This window comes from Poecile atricapillus, chromosome 4 (assembly GCF_030490865.1).
Source record: "Poecile atricapillus isolate bPoeAtr1 chromosome 4, bPoeAtr1.hap1, whole genome shotgun sequence".
In the NCBI taxonomy this organism is placed as follows: Eukaryota; Metazoa; Chordata; class Aves; order Passeriformes; family Paridae; genus Poecile; species Poecile atricapillus.
Window position 1 is genome coordinate 8851816 of NC_081252.1, and position 16418 is coordinate 8868233.

At 37.9% G+C, this 16418-nt stretch overlaps 1 protein-coding gene across 9 annotated transcripts in view; it reads left to right on the plus strand.

Moving 5' to 3' along the window:
- The window catches only part of BLTP1 (bridge-like lipid transfer protein family member 1), an 86704-nt gene that overhangs the window by 22316 nt on the left and 47970 nt on the right, over positions 1-16418 (plus strand). For all 9 annotated transcript variants that reach the window (XM_058837435.1, XM_058837437.1, XM_058837441.1 and 6 more), the window contains exons 11-27: positions 179-335; positions 1101-1179; positions 1465-1556; positions 2412-2529; positions 3296-3451; positions 3858-3955; positions 4943-5121; positions 5277-5383; positions 7371-7579; positions 10021-10248; positions 10809-10946; positions 11205-11381; positions 13030-13158; positions 13325-13444; positions 15042-15319; positions 15423-15673; positions 16112-16370. In XM_058837435.1, coding sequence (XP_058693418.1) covers positions 179-335; positions 1101-1179; positions 1465-1556; positions 2412-2529; positions 3296-3451; positions 3858-3955; positions 4943-5121; positions 5277-5383; positions 7371-7579; positions 10021-10248; positions 10809-10946; positions 11205-11381; positions 13030-13158; positions 13325-13444; positions 15042-15319; positions 15423-15673; positions 16112-16370 — 2775 coding nt within the window. The remainder of the gene's footprint in view (positions 1-178; positions 336-1100; positions 1180-1464; positions 1557-2411; positions 2530-3295; positions 3452-3857; positions 3956-4942; positions 5122-5276; positions 5384-7370; positions 7580-10020; positions 10249-10808; positions 10947-11204; positions 11382-13029; positions 13159-13324; positions 13445-15041; positions 15320-15422; positions 15674-16111; positions 16371-16418) is intronic.

Below are 16418 nucleotides of genomic sequence, written 5' to 3' on the forward strand. Positions count from 1 at the left end.
AGGCTCCCGTGATGAAGATTTTCAACGAACATTCTTCCTTATCACATCCACTGGTTCTCTAAAGACTCAGCTAAGAGGAATATAGTTAAATGAACCAAGTAAATGCATAAAAACGTATATATATTTCTTCTGTGAACCAAAAACAGCTCTTTTTTTTTTTCTTCTTCTTCTCCATTAGGGATTGCTTGTGGAAGTTTTTCTTCCCACCGGACTATCAAGTTATGAAAGTCTCAGAAATTGCTCAGCCTGGGAAACCAAGGCAGATCCTTGCTTTTGAACTGCGGATGAATATCATTGCAGATGCCACCATTGATTTGCTTTTTACCAAGAACAGGGTAAATAATGAAACCTTATCAAGAAATTAACTTTGTCTAGTGTGGTTGTACTGTGCTTTTTGATTGTGCACAGTTTGACTTGTCTTAGGTGTTTGTTCCAGAGCTGTGTTTTAAAAGCTGGGTGATTTTTGTCTTTGTTTTTTATAATTATGAGCAAACTCTTTAAAGAGAAATGTATTCTGAGAGGCATTATTTTAAGATGCTTTTAAGCTTTCAAGGTACATCTTAAAGCCTGCCAGCTCCTACAGTCTTGGGGCTTCATGATCTGGGTATGTCCTGTGCGATCTTACATTCTGATGAAGAATTTCACCATGATGAAAAAACAATTGCTTCTGATATTGAATGAAGGAATGACACTGGGGGGAACAAAACTTGTATGTGTAGGAATTTGGATTTTTCTTCTCCTTGTTGCTACTCTTCTAAATGGGATACAGCATCACTTCATTGTACACCTGTTCTGTTGTTTTGTGGTGGGTCTGAAAGGGTCAGAATTGTAGTGTCAGAAATGTGTAGTAGTCTGCCCTCCCAGGCCTTGGATCAGAGTATTTTATGCTCTTTCTCTAACTGGACTTCAGTCAGTATTTGTTCAGCCTAAAAACTGCGTTATTTTGTATCAATGCATATTGATAGTTCATTAGTGATTTTTCTGAAGGCAAGAAAGATTTTAATCAGCAGGTGCTTTAATCCAGGTGTGAATAATGACAGCCAGAGGCATAAATAAACCTAGAAATCACATTTGCACTGTTTTACTTTCTTGCAATGCAGGAAACAAACGCTGTACATGTAAATGTTGGTGCAGGATCCTATTTGGAAATAAATATTCCCATGACAGTGAGTGAAAATGGTGAGTTGAGGCTAAGGCTGGTTTGTTTCCCTACTGTTTTTCCTGGATAGTTGTCATAATTCCTGTGTGTGTGAATGTCTTTAAGTGTTTTTCCTTTACAATCTTGGGATGTATATTCCTAAGGAAAGGAACAAAAATACTTCCTTGTACAGTTCACTGCAAGATATTAAGGCAAATACCCATTAGAATACTTCTTGTGGAATGCTGAAATCACTGGTAAAAATTGTTTAAATACTGGTGTAACTCTTGTGTCTAAATGATCATTTGATAACTTTTGTTTGCCAGGCTATTCACCTACAATTAAAGGGCAGCTCCTCCACGTGGATGCCACCAGCAGCATGCAGTACAGGACTCTCTTGGAAGCAGAAATGCTGGCGGTAAGTGTGCATCAATAAGCACAAAGCTTAATTAATCAATCTCTAGAGGATTTTTACTAAAGAACATATTTATTTTTCTTTGGAGCAGTCTTTAGTTTCTTAATGCAGGAAAATGCCTTTTTAATGTGTTTTGCAAGACCTAAATATATAAGGCATTTATATATACCAATATAATAACAGTGCATGTGTGTAACCTTTAGTGACTTTAGAAGCACTAACTTGGTGTATAAATTATGGATTTACAAATGTTGCTTCATTTCTTATGTAGCCACATGTTCATACAGGCTTTGCCTTAATCAATTATTACACACACTAGCTCTGCTAAAGGATGTGTGTGCACAAGTACTTAAAAGCACTCCAGTGTGCTTGAACTACTTGAGACAGATTTGATACTGCATTATTCTTTTGTTTGCCTAATATTTCACTTCTGTAATTGTGTAGATTACCCTTCTTACTGGTTTTTAAATTATCTTGAGTTTTTTTACTGTGTGAATTTGAGCAATATATCAATGGTTGAAAAATATTCCGGGGGATTTTCCTTTGGTGTGTTGTGAAAAGTGATGCTTTTGGTGAAAGCGTTGCTTTTTAAATTGCTTTGTGCATCTACATCAGCATATGTATCTGAAATTCATAGTATTCCTTTCCAAATAAATGAATATACTAAGAGTTGACCTTCAAACACAGAAGGAGAGACAGAGATTAAATTATTAAGGAACTGGAAGGGCCTTCTGTTCATCTCAGCAGGAAAACAGTTTTAATTATTCAGTAGGGTACATACGTGAAAACTGCTGAGAGACAGGGTCGGGCATTGTTGTCTTTTCAGGTAATCCTGATGCTTTAATTTCTTGTCCACAGTTCCACATTAATGCCAGCTATCCCCGGATATGGAACATGCCACAGACATGGCAGTGCGAGCTGGAGGTTTATAAAGCAACCTATCATTTCATCTTTGCTCAGAAGAGCTTCTTTACAGGTAACCTCTTTGCTAAATAAATTACATGTCAAATATTCTTTCTTTGGGATTTCTTTTCAAATTTTGCTGAGCTGTGCAAGGTCAGGTTCTCTGATTTCACGTATTTAAGGCAACAAATTGTTTCTGAGGACAAAGTTCCTGATACCTATTCAAGAATGTTCAGCTACATGATACTCTTGCATTTAAGTAGAAACACAAATAATTTTATTCTCTAATATCTAAATAAATGTGATTTGCAGTTAAGTGATACTAAATTTATTTCTTACTAGAACTCTTACCACGGCTACTGATTTGCTTAATATTTATCATCCATGACGTTGATTTCTCTTGATATCTCTCTTTGCTTGTCTCATAAATACTTGGGCTTTGGATTCTGTCCCTGTGGCTGACAGATGATGAGGAAAAGTAATTTGCTCCTCAGGATTCTGGCTGTGAGGAAGAAGGCAATGCAAGGTGGTATAGCACCACCCAACTGTTGCTGGAAGCTCCAGCTGCAGTAATGGAAAGAATGCAGCCCCATCACTGCGGTGCTGCCTGGGCTAATTAGCCCTGCTGGGAGGAAGGTTTAATTAGTGCAGGCTTGGTGCCATGCTAATGAAGTTATCCCCTGAGCGAGGCCAGAGCTGTTGTCTGGGTAGTGCCACAGTGCCCAGTGTAATCTGCTGCTCTGGTCAGAGTAAACATCAACTTCTCCAACATGAACATCCTAAGAAATCACTCACCTGATAGCTGCTAACTCACCTTTTCTTCCTTGGTGTGGCTCTAGATTTGATCCAAGACTGGTCCAGTGACAGCGCACCTGATATTTTTTCATTTGTTCCATACATGTGGAACTTCAAAGTCATGTTCCATCAGTTTGAAATGATCTGGGCAGCGAATCAACACAATTGGATTGACTGTTCCACCAAACAACAGGAGAATGGTGAGATCACTTTTTTTTTAATTTGGAAGAAGTAGCATATACAACAAAAGTCATCCACAAAAGACTGTATATAAATACATGTAGAGAGAAAGTACTAGAATTACACCCAAAACCTGCTGAGTAAAGAAAAACACCAAGATATTATAGTTATTTTTATTGTTTGCCTGAGATTTCCTTGTGCTAAGTACAGTGTCTTTCTAGAAAGAACAAGCTGTAGGCAGTAAATACTTCCAGAATAATTGATTACTGTAATGTATTGCTCCAAGTACAGTGTAGTTAAATGGCAATATTCAGTGACATGAGTTCCTTCATATCTTTTCATAATTTCTACATGTATGTTTGATATTTCATCTAAGAACAAAATAGGGAGTAATTTTGACTAATTTTTTTTCCTTTTCCCTCCCAGTTTATCTAGCAGCGTGTGGAGAAACCCTGAACATTGTTTTTTCTCTGCCTTTCACTGACTTTGTTCCAACCACATGCAATACTAGATTCTCCTTAAGGGTAAGATCTTTTGTCTTGTAAGTGTGAGACAGCTCCCCTTACTTTCTTGAATCAGGAAATTTTGAATTAACTCTTTCCTGAAATAAAAATAGTCTTTTGCACTTCCAGTTCATAGAATTTTTCTTTAAGTAACCCAGAGGTAAATGGTTTCAGTTTTCTTGTGGGAAGCATTTAATCATAGGCTGTTTTAATTAATATACACACATATAAAGACAAAAATGAAAATATTTCTGAAAAATACAAACATGCATATGCTTCACACATACATGTAGATAGACATTCAGTATGTATATTTATTATATATACTTAAATTGTGTGCCAGTCTATGTGTTTTATCACTTGGAATTCTGTCCCTCTTTATTTATGAAATGTGAAAATCAAAGGTGGAATTGAATACTGCACTAGCTACTCCCAAACCATTTTGGAAAGCCATTTTCTAGATTTTTAAGAGATTCTGTAGCATTAATAATGATCACAAATTTTTTTTAACAGATGCAGATAATTCTTTGAATTACTGTACATTTTGTCTTCCTTAAAATAGAGGCTGTCTACTGCTGCTAAAAATAAAAAACTAGTTGATGGTGATGTTGCTAATTTGGTATCATTTGATAGGAAAGAAATCAATGTTTTATAGGTTTCTTTCTTTTTAAAGTGTGATTTAGTTGAGATGTGGAGTAAGCTTCGGTTAGTTATTTAATTATTTAATTTAATTTCTGCAGTATGGTTTGAACAACAGAAGAACAGGGATCTCCTGTTGCTCTCCAGTGTTTTATAGGTTGCTCTGGTTATGTGCAAGGTACTGGACTTGTAAATATCCAGAACTATAGAGCTCTTGGGATTGTACTAAAACTTGGGGGGAAACAGAATTCTTGTCTAATTTTGCCTGTAAAATGAGGATAATGGCACATACAAACATGAAAATAGCGTGAGCATTACGCATAAAGTGAATGCAAATTAACTGTCCTGTTGCTGATGTTTGATTTTTAGGGAGAAGATGTTGATCTTCATTTGTATCTGCCTGATTGCCATCCTAGTAAATATTCCCTTTTTATGCTGGTGAAGGATTGTCAGCCCAATAAAATAAATCCTGAGTCTTGTATTTCTGCGGAATGTCAAAGCGGTCAGAAAACGGGCAAGCCCAAATGGAGGAACATTACTCAAGAAGAGTGAGTTTAATGGACATATTTCTATATGTGTTTATATCTTTATGTTGACTCTTCTTACTTATTTCATTTGTGATTCATGAACTTTTGAAGTTGCTTTAAAGATACTTAAAGGAAGTATTGTGCTTGAAATAAAAGGGTGCTGTTTCCTTTGAAAGGGCTGGATGGGTTGAATGCTGGACCGTCCCAAGTGTTGTGTTTACAATTGACTACTCCTGGCACCCAATTTATCCTCAGAAGGCAGATGAGCAGTTAAAGCAATCCTGTAAGTGTCACTACCTTTTCCTTGTTAGCATGGGTCATTTGAGACTTTGCTGCTTCCATCTGCAGAAATGAACTTGGAACTGAATTGCAGTTTTATGTCTCAAGGGGATGTGTTGATCATTAGAATGCACTGGGATTGACTTAAAACCTGACAACATTCCATACTGCTGCATTTCAGGATGTGTCCCAGTTCCTTGTGTAAAAAAGAGGATGCTGTCTGCAGTTCACTTCTCCTTGTCCTTAACCAAGTGTATCTCTTAAATGGGTTGTTGCAAAAGTTAAAATATCACTCGGTATATTAAACATCAGTATATTAAATAGGAAGCCAAATATTTTTGGCCATATCGTGTTCTTTAGCTTTTCTAAGTTTTTTTCTTTTGGATGTTGTGATCTCATCTTATGATTTAAATGTTTAAATACATTATATATGAGATGTAATAATATTGTCTTCCTTTTATGGGTATCAAACTGAGATTTCATTGTTCACTGGTAAACTGAACCATCAGAAATGATTGTTGGACTGGTCAGTCAAATTCTAATATCTAAGAATTTATTTGAACTCTCTAAATACTTCTAGACAAATATCCTATAAGTGTGTGCTTGCAAAAAAAAAAGTTATAAACACAGATTAAAGTAAGTTAATTTAAATGCAGAGGGAGATATGTGGGAAGTTATGGGGTTACATAAAACTCTTTCAGGATGAGATTCTAGAAGCAGAACTGATGGAGATGTTAGAAGAATAATGAGGGCTAATTTGAAAGGTCCACAATCAGCAGGTGTTAGGAGACATGCTGGATGGCATTTTTAGGGTTTTAGTTCCAACAATTGACATCTAAAAGAGCTCTGATTTGCGAGGATGAGGCAGAAAAGGTGAGATTGATTTTGCAGATGCTCATTAAGTGCTCTTGTGAGACTGTCAGCTTGTGTCAAATGTGCATTCCTCTCATTCTGAGAACATTTCCTGCATTTGCAAGTTTGTACATACACAGGTAACTCATCTACAGCTTCCTCCAGTGATTAATTCAGCAGTCCACCTCACTCCCACTCCGTGATGCCGATGGAACCTGTTTGTTGCAGTAGCAACATCCGTATTTTGAGTCGGTCCATAAAACTCTGAGAAACGTTGCACTACAAAAGATGCAGTTTCCATAAAAAGTGGTCATCTCACTGCAGCATTTGGCTAATGTGTAACTCATAAAATAGTGTGCAAGCACTGAGCAAGAACTGTAATGGGGAGTTCAAGCCTTGGAGGTTTCTGGCTGCAGGTGTCTGTAGTTATGTACGTGCCAGTTCTTCCCGATAAATGGGCACCTGGAATCTTCCTCCGGCTGGAGCATCAATTTTTGATGGTTTCCCCACAGAGTTCTCTACTCCCCAGCAATCAGTTCACATCCCCAAAACCTTTCCAGTTACTCACTACATTCTCATTGCCTTTCCTCACTTAGGACAGACAGTTTTTTGGCTCTCTTGTTCCTATCTCCAAGTAGAAAGAAGGGGTAGGAAATAAGATTTGAATTTCCAAACTGTTTTGTGACCAGAGTAATTGAGTTGTTGGAGACAAAATTTTGGCCTACAGAGCTACTAGTTCAGAATAGATTTTTAGTACAGCTTTGCACTTTGCATGTTTATTCTTTCTTGTTTATCCTGCAGTAGCTGTGTGGTTGTGGGAAATCTGCTCTGCTGAAATGAAAGCATGTCCTTGTTTAACTTCAAAAGCAAGATAAATACACTAAATACTTTTTTCAGAACTTGAGGGATTGTTTTTCTCTTGCATAATTAACATTGACTAAAATATTCAATAGTTTCTTTTCTTCCCATAGTTACCAGAGATGAAAAACCAGTTCTGTACCATAGATACGCTAATGTAACTATACAAATTAGGTGCCAAAAGTTGTATATTTAATACACATTCCTGTTTGCTGAACTTTGTCCAACAGAGGCCTAAGTTGTAATCAAAATCTGTTTTCTACTCTTATTTTGCTCCCAAGTGTCAGAAATGGAAGAAACAATGTTATCTGTGCTAAGGCCGTCGCAGAAAACCACCGACAGTGTGATTTCATCTCCCACAGCTTCCACCCGCCTTCCCCTCGACCCCTCGGAGCTGCCCCCGGATAAGCTCCACGTGGAGCTGGAACTCTCCCCAGATTCCCAGATAACCCTGTATGGACCCTTGCTCAAAGCCTTTCTCTCCATAAAGGTAGGCAGAGGAGCACCACTCGTAAAATTTGTGGGTGGCCATTTGTAGGAAAAGGGAAGAATTAGTTCTGAAATGGAAAATTTGAATTCTGAAGAATATGTGAATTTGGACGGAAACTTTTGGTAGGCACTAGTTCTAGTTTAGAATTTCTTTGGTGATCTGGTATTGCTGGAATGAATGTTATTGTCACAGGCTTGGGAGAAGACTTCTTACATATCTATAAATATATATATATATATATATATATATATACACACCCATATCAGCATAATTCTTATTTCAAGAAATACTGCATGTTCTGGACATGTGCAGAAAATTTCTTCTTTCAATTTTCCACTAATAAAATAAAAAAATATTCCATGATTACAACTAGAGCTTATCTAAACTCCAATATTTATGCAGAGTTATACCAGAACCCATGCTTTTGGTACATTTTAAGTTCTGCAGTGTGTTGTTTTTCTTAATTAGATTCCATGACATTTCTGGAGTTAGGATCATGGAGGGGACTGGGGAAGGACATGAGAATAAGCTTAATTTGAAAAGCTTCTTTAGTAAATATTGGAGGAGGATTATGTGTCCTTTCCTTGACATTAATCTATTATGCTTTAGAATGTGTGTTTGGGTTTGTTTGTTTTCTTCTGTCTTCTCTTCCATAAGTAATTTTCTTTTTTAGGGTGTCTAAGTTTAATTCCTTCCCATCTCTCTCACCCTCCCTTGTGGTGATAAAAGCCAGGGCAGATGAATGTGTCCATTCTGTTTGACTAACAGTAAAATGCTTGGAGTTTGGTTGATTTTTGTGGTTGTTTTTTTCTTTGTGTGTGTGGTTTTGGGGTTTTGGATTTTTTTTTTGTGGGTTTTTGCTTGTTTATTTTTCTCTGAACATCTGTATCAACCTGTGCGGATCTAGGCTAAGGTAATGCTTCTGGAGCTGACATTTTGGAGCAGAGGTTGAGGAATTTTCTGAGACAGGTGATCAATATCAGGACTCACTGACACAGTAGTTTTCATTAATTTCTATAAGGTATAGCGTATAAGCAAGCAACAGCAGAAAATACTGGTTTGTAGAGTATAGGACTTGAATATATGCTCATTATTTTTTCATCTTGTTGATAAAATAAATAGGATTAAAATTAGGCCAGTACTGCATCTTGAAGACTTGATTTCTCCTGGTACAGAGCAAATGAATCCATGTTTGAATTGTTTATTGAACCCTCTTTTTGAAGCCCCTTAATTCATGAGGGAGCTCTGGCTTTTCAAGCAAAGCAGCACATTTTCAGTTCTTTTGCCTCTGAAGCTAAATGCAAACAGTACTACATTAGATCACTGATTCTATAATTATTTCATTTTTAGGTGCAGATTTCTCACAAAAAATTTAGCCTTTCTATTCTAATTCTCTAGAGAAATTTTAGATTAATAGCTTATTTATGAAAATGTGCATTTATTGCTCTTTTTAGCATTTTTGTGACTCTCTTTGGAACTTTTGGTCCAGCTGCGCTGGGACCATCTTTTGAAAGATTTCTAGCTGGGCTTTTTATGTTTCTTTTCCTGACTTGTGGTTGTTTTCAGTTTGTTTTCATTGATGTTTTTTTAATACATGGTGTAGAGATCCCTGGACACACATTGTCCGTGCAGCTTTCTTAAGGCTTCTAATCTTGGGTGGTGGTTTTTTGGTGTAGCACACCCTGCTAAGGGTTTACTGTCTGGAAATGAATGATTTATAGGTCCTGGCATTTGCAGCCGGAGTTGTCAGGAGTGACTTACTGGAGCTCCTACTGCTCCAGACCCTCTGCTGGGTCTGCCTTATTAAAAATCACTGTAAGAAAATTCTTCTTGAGAGTTTAGCTTTACTTTTAAGGGAGAAGATGTGATAAACTGCCAGAAACCTGATGGATTTTTTGTTTCCCAGTAGAATTTGGCAGCATTACTTTGGTCTCAGATGGTTGAAGAGGATTTTCTTAGACACAAGGTGGCTTTTAGACCCAAGCAAGAAATTTTTGACCTAATATTTTAGAAACATGCTTAAGACTTTTAATTTTGATGAAAAAAAAAAAGGTTTAGAGAATTGAATGAGGGTGACTTCCTGCAGGATGTGTGTTGTGTTCTTACTCTGTTCTGTTTCTTTAAAAGCACAAAATCAGTTTAAAAGTGTCAGTAATAATATTTCAGAACAGTTACTTGTGTTGCATGCATCTCAAATACCAGTATTGGGAGAACTACTGAGCTGCCTTCATTTTCTGTGAAGCACAGTGCCTATAAATTTTCAAGTTTAAGCTATCCAGCTTTCATAAAATGAAAGTATCTATGTTACTCTAGCTATAGATTATAGCTATACCACTTATTTTAGGGGGGATTAAAACCAGAAGATTTGATTTGTATTTCAGTTGATTGCCTGCATGTTTTTCATTTGTTCTCTGTATGATCATAACAATTCTTTTTCCTAGGAAAATTATTTTGGGGAAGATGACATGTACACTGATTTTGAAGAGGTCATTTCAAGCCCTGTTTTGTCCCTGTCAACATCCTCAAGCTCTGGCTGGACAGCTGTAGGAGTGGAAAATGACAAAAAAGAAAATGAAATTTCAGTCAAGCCCGTTCACCCTCTTACTTTACGCCCATGGGATATCACTGTGCTTGTTAATTTGTACAAAGTGCATGGGAGATTGCCAGTGGTAAGTACTTTATAATCATAAAAGAATTTTATTTTTTTTTTAAGTTTCATAATCTGGATCCATATTTAACTGCTTGCAACATTTAGTTGCTGTGGTGCTTACCAAAATGTGTAGATACTCTCTGCTGAAACTGTGGCTCTCTAACCAACTTTGGGACAGGATTTATTTTGCTTATCTGGGAGGCAGAACTGGATATTTTTTTTAATATGCTTGTTATTCTCAGAACTTGATTTGTGTGATATTTTTGATCAACCATTAGGATTTGTCTGCTGATTAGCGAATTTGTCTTCTAATGGTGCTGTCTGGTCTGTCCACCTCAGTTCTGAGGGAACCCCAGGAATAAAAAATCCAGATAAATCATGGGGTTCACCCAAATCTTTTTGAATTGCTGTTTATGCCGTTGTCAAAAGGTGTTTGAAGTTGCACAGGCTTCTTTTTGAGTATCCTCTTAGAGGAAAATCAGCATACTTCCTGCTCACAGGTTTGCAACTAACAGTAAAGTTTCAACTGTGTTATGTACTTTCAGCCTCTGAAATAGATGTGTTTATTTTCTATTTCAGCATTGCAGTCCAGATGGTCCAGAGTGCCCTACAGCTTTCTTGGAGAGGCTGTGTTTTGAGATGAAGAAAGGATTTAGAGAAACAATGCTTCAGCTTGTACTGTCTCCAGTGAATCTGTTTCTGAATGACAATTACCAGGTAGTCAGTCAGTGTTTGTGCAGCTGTATTGTGGAAGTTTTGTTGATTTTAAAATTCTTTTTTTGGTAGGAATTTTCCTGTTGTGCAAAGGTTTTATTGAGACTTACGAATCATAAGAAAATTCTGATGCATATTTTGTAAAAAATCTTTATTTTGTCCAGATTTTTTGGATATTTTATCAGTAAAATAAATAGGATTAAATTAGGCCAGTGTTGCATCTTTTCCAAGAATTTCTTCCCACTTCCTTGTCCTTGGCAGCGCCCTGCAGTGGACGAGGTGCTCCGGGAGGGTCACATCAGCCTGTCGGGCCTGCAGCTCCGTGCCCACGCCATGTTTTCTGCGGAAGGGCTGCCCCTGGGAAGCGACACTTTGGAATATGCCTGGCTGATAGATGTGCAGGCTGGAAGCCTCACAGCCAAAGTGACAGCACCACAGGTACCATCTAGAAACCACTCTGAAGTACTGAAGTATTCTTTTTCCTTCTAAAACTGGCGTAGCGTGGATTTGCATGATCTGTGCCTTAAGTAACCTTTACTTTACAGCTTTATAATCTATTTTGTTTCTGTAATTTCTGTAAAGTGACAGGAGATGCCAGATGAGCCATTCTCACAGTTATGTTTTAAAGCAGGAGGCAAAGGAGATGATTGGTGGGAGAATAGTATGGACAGGCCTCAGGAGTAGCTGCTCACTGCATAAATTCTGCTCCTTGGTCCCACTGGAACATAGTTTGCTTTCCCAGTATTGCACTTTGTTAGGTCAGTCTTAGCACTAAACCCTTTTAATTTTGCCATTTATGTCACATTTGTCTTTCCACCTAGGTGAATGGCTCCAAGTATACAACAGGGAGATGATTTTGATTTATTTCTCATAAAATAAATGCCAAATACCCTTTAGAAAAGGGTATTTAGCTTTGTCCAGTGCATTCTGAGGCACAAAAAAAGTACATAGATTCTATTTACTAGTTACTATTTGCTTTAATTATTTTTTAAGACACCTCTACATCTTCTTATTCCTCTAAAAATTGGTGTTATTTTGTAGGATTAAGCACATACTTCACTGGGAGACTTCTGCAGCAAATAAAATAAGGCATACAAGCAAGTTTAGTAAATATAAAGAATAGATGTTTTCTACATATACAGATATTTGTGGTGGTACTTCCCAAAATGCTGCCACTAATTTAGATGATCTGTAGGATTTGCTCCACTGCTCTATGGTTCAAAATTAAGCTTAGTTGATTCAAACTACTCCAAGGTTAAAGAACATTTCCTAAGGCTTAATGCAACTGAAGGTTTTTCTTCCCTTATAAAGCCGTTCTCAATTGTATGCATCATATAAGATTTTTTATTTTTTTTTAGATTGTCAGCACTTGAATTTGCTGTTTCAGGTTCACTGGCTTTTTTCCTTCCCTAATGTGATGTATTGCAAGAATTTGTCAAGAGACTACGCCGAATGGAGGAGGAGAGATTCTGTGCAGGACAGTCATAGCTAGATTAAATTCCATTCAAATTACTGCTGATTTTAAGTGCCCTTTCCTTTGGCAAGCCAAAGAAAACCCATTTCCCTCTCATAACAGAGACAGACAGTCATGAATCATTTCCTTTATGAGCGAGCTAACTATATAAAAGACTTAAATCAACAGTAGGCTAATTACTAGGTCTAGCAAGAATCAGCAGTGTTTTGTTGAGCCAGTTTCCTCCTGTGCTTTCTAAATGTTACTTTGTTGCTTTTATAGAAGCAAATCTGGCATTTAAATTATGAATGGTAATGAAGTACCTTGAGCTATTCTTTGTGATAAAGTTGGGGGAGCTCTGTCTTTACAATGAAGTTCCCAGCTGACTGTAAAGGCAAAAACTGCTGCCTTTTATTAAGAAATAATGTAGGAAATGGTTTAATGTCACTGTGCTTTTCTGTGAAGAAGTACAGACTTGCATGTTGTGGTGCATTCAAAAATAAAATGCAGGCCTGAGTAGCAGGAAGGTGCGGAGGCCTGCTCACATCCCAGCGCTTGGGGTTGTTCTCTGTCCTCCAAGGAACACCACAAGTCCATTTTTTGGTGATGGACTTGTGCTTTTTTTGCTTACAGCTCGCCTGTCTTCTGGAATGGGGGCAGACCTTTGTGTTCCATGTGGTGTGCCGGGAGTTTGAGCTGGAGAGGCCCAAATCCGTAATCCTGTGCCAGCACGGCATCGATCGCCGCTTTTGTGACCCAAAGGTACCTTTTCATCCGTCCCTACTGCTCAGTGGACATGCACAAGTTCTCTGGAACACTTCAGAAATCCACCCTTAATGTTACCAGAACATAAAAAAAAAAAGAATTGGCACAAATTAATAGATGTTTATGTATTTTTTTTTCCTTTATTCTTTCCCTTTTCCTTCAGACAAACTCTGTGCCTGGGCCATGCCCAACGTCGGATGACTTAAAGTACACGATGACACGCTTAGCCATGGATGGAGCAGATCTGTATGTGGTAGAACATGGCTGTGCCACCAACATCAAGGTAAAATATTTCTCTTAACAGCATTTAAAATACTTTGTCAATTTGTATTTTTTTGATAGAATATCTACCTGAATTGATGGCTGCTTGCATGCAATGGATTAAGCAGAATTTCTAAAACTTTTAAACGATAAAAGGTCATCATGGACTGGACCAGGAGTAGGTGAATTTGGCTTCTACTTAATAATTCCATTAATTATGTTGGCAAATGGTAAGGAGGCGTATATGTCTCCTATAATAAAAGTGGAAGCTGCAGGGTTGGTGTAAAATAATTGAGAACACCTCAGGCAATATAAATCTCAGTGTTTGTACCCGAGAGTTGATAAGAACTTGTGATGTGAATTATTAATTCAGCAAATGGAGATGATTGATGTGGATCATGTACAAGTCAATGCTGGAAAACTCACGATCCTCTGGTGAGAATTTAGATGTATCCTTGGTAGAGAAAGTAAAAGTGTTTTTGCCACTGCCTGACTGAATCCTCTGTTCAAAAAGGGCTGTGCAGAGAAGAGCTGTTATCCTACTGCACAACAGCAAAAAAAAGGAATAATTTACTCAGTGTAGCAAAATATAAGTTTGGATACAGTTGAGTTATGGTAACAACAGAAAAGAGGAAAACTGCCATGCTGACATAGCTGAGTAATAATTGTGCTGTTAGTTAATAAATGCAGTTTTAAATGGTAGACTTAAAATTAAAACTTTTGGGCACAGATTCACATTATGAGCTAGAATCTAACTAAAGGGCACTGGTAATTATTTTAAACATTTTTTTAATGACATGATATCTCATCATTTGAATGGCTTGCTGCCCTGTGGCAGTAAAAATATGTTTGAGCCTCCAAATTCTTTTGAATCCAATATTAAAAAGCACCATCATAAATATTAACAGCGTCTGCAGGCATAAATATGAATGGCAGTACTTTCAAAGGCAGCTTAATAACCTGAACCACTCTAGAAAATTATATCCTGAATGTGTTTCATTCAAATTAAAAATAAAAAGAAAAGAAAAAGAAAAGGTTTTCAGTAGTCCTTTATAATCTGTGACAGAGATGAGAAACAATAATATTAACCCTTTAGGTATCTCTTCTATGGCTGGGTTACCTTTCAGCTTTTCTTGATTTAGAGTTAGAAAACTTCCTCTGAAATTTCAGGTGCTTCATGGTGACATTTTGGAGAAAACTCAAGCTGTGCAGGAAACTTGATCCAGTGTGTTTAGATTATGTGAAGTTTGAAGACTAAACAAATTTGAAAGTTTCAGGTTTTTTGGGTTTTAGATGTCAGTGAAGAAGTTAATGATGTAAGTTTTTTAAAGTTTCATGACAGTGTCTATTGACAGTTGTTTTCTGTTTTGATCTGTTTACAAAGAGATGTTTCTTAGTAACTTTTTTATTTTCCTGTTATGTAAAAAGTGGCTGAGATTAATTTCTAAGCTTGCCTTCTCTTGTGCGTGTGCTGACCTGCATATAAAACTGCTTACCCCGAGAGAATTTTGCTGAGACCTTTTTGGGCTGCAGTATGTGATGTGTTAACTGGTTTAAGGCCACTCTTGCTTTGTTTCACTGACAAATAGCCAGAGTTCCTGTTTAAATCCTGTTTTCAGATGGGTGCCATACGCATTGCAAACTGCAACCTCCACAACCAGTCTGTCGGGGAAGGCGTCAGCGCTGCCATCCAGGACCTGCAGCTCAGGCAGTACGTCGAGCAGGTGAACAACTGCAGAACTGGCCTGCAGCCAATACTGAGGAGGGCATACTGGCTGGAAGCTGGCTCTGTCAACCTGGGCCTCATCACTGCTGACATTGCTTTAGCTGCAGATCATCCCTCTAAACACGAGGTGCAGAGGCATTTCTTGGAAACGCACGATAACCGAACCAAGAGGTGAGCGATGCGGTTGAGGGAGGTGCGTTTGAGAGGGATATTTGTTAATCTTGCTTTCAATGAGCTTCAGCATGGTCATGTTCTGCTCTTCTGCCTTTTGTAGGTTGTGGTTTCTGTGGCCTGATGATAATTTGAGAAACAAGAGAAGCAAGAACAAGTGTGGCTGTCTCGGAGGTTGTCGGTTCTTTGGTGGCACCTTAACGGGACTGGATTTTTTCAAACTTGAGGAACTGACACCTTCAAGCAGCTCTGCTTTCTCAAGCACAAGTGCAGAATCTGATATGTTTTATGGGCAGTCTTTACTGCAGCCAGGAGAATGGATAATTACTAAGGAGATTCCAAAAATTTTAGATGGTGAGAATGCACTGTACTATATTTTTACTCTATTTTTCCCAAAAGTATAATTTCTTAACGTTTTGCTATTTGTAGTGTTTATGAATCTGATTAATAACTACAACTGCTTGGGCTCTTGTGGCCTGACCCCTTCTAAGAGAAGACAGAGCTTGAGCAAGCTTTCATATGCTGGATTTTTATATTAGCATGCACCTCCTTTCTGAGCAGAAAGGACATTTTTGACTTGTTCTACTTATATAGGAAGGAGCCAACTGAGACAATCTGATGTTTTGCTGACATGATTTTACTAATTTTTGTCAGGACAACATGCTGGGATGTGCACGCATTTCAAAACCAGGGCTTTTATTTAATAATGATTTTTATTCCAGTACTCAGGGAAGAGTCCACTGCCATTGTGTTATCAGATACTCAGTTTTGCTTTTCCTTCCCTGATCCTAGGTAAAGCAAATGGTGTCAAAAGAAAAGATTGGGACTGCAGATCTGTGGGGATAGAAATGGAAAGGAAAGCACAACACCTGAGCCTCCAAGTGCCGCTGCGCTCCCACAGCTCCTCCTCCTCTTCGGAGGAAACAAGCAGCTCCAGTGCTGCCCTGCCCTTGCTTGCAGGGGAGAAGGACAGCCCCTCATCCACTGCTGAGGATCACCTGGGACAGAAGGAGTTCCTGCCCAGTGCAAAAAGGGAAGATGCTCATGGAAGGTCAGTACTCTTGTCTAGGTAGGCATGTAACTCAACTCTTGAATGCTC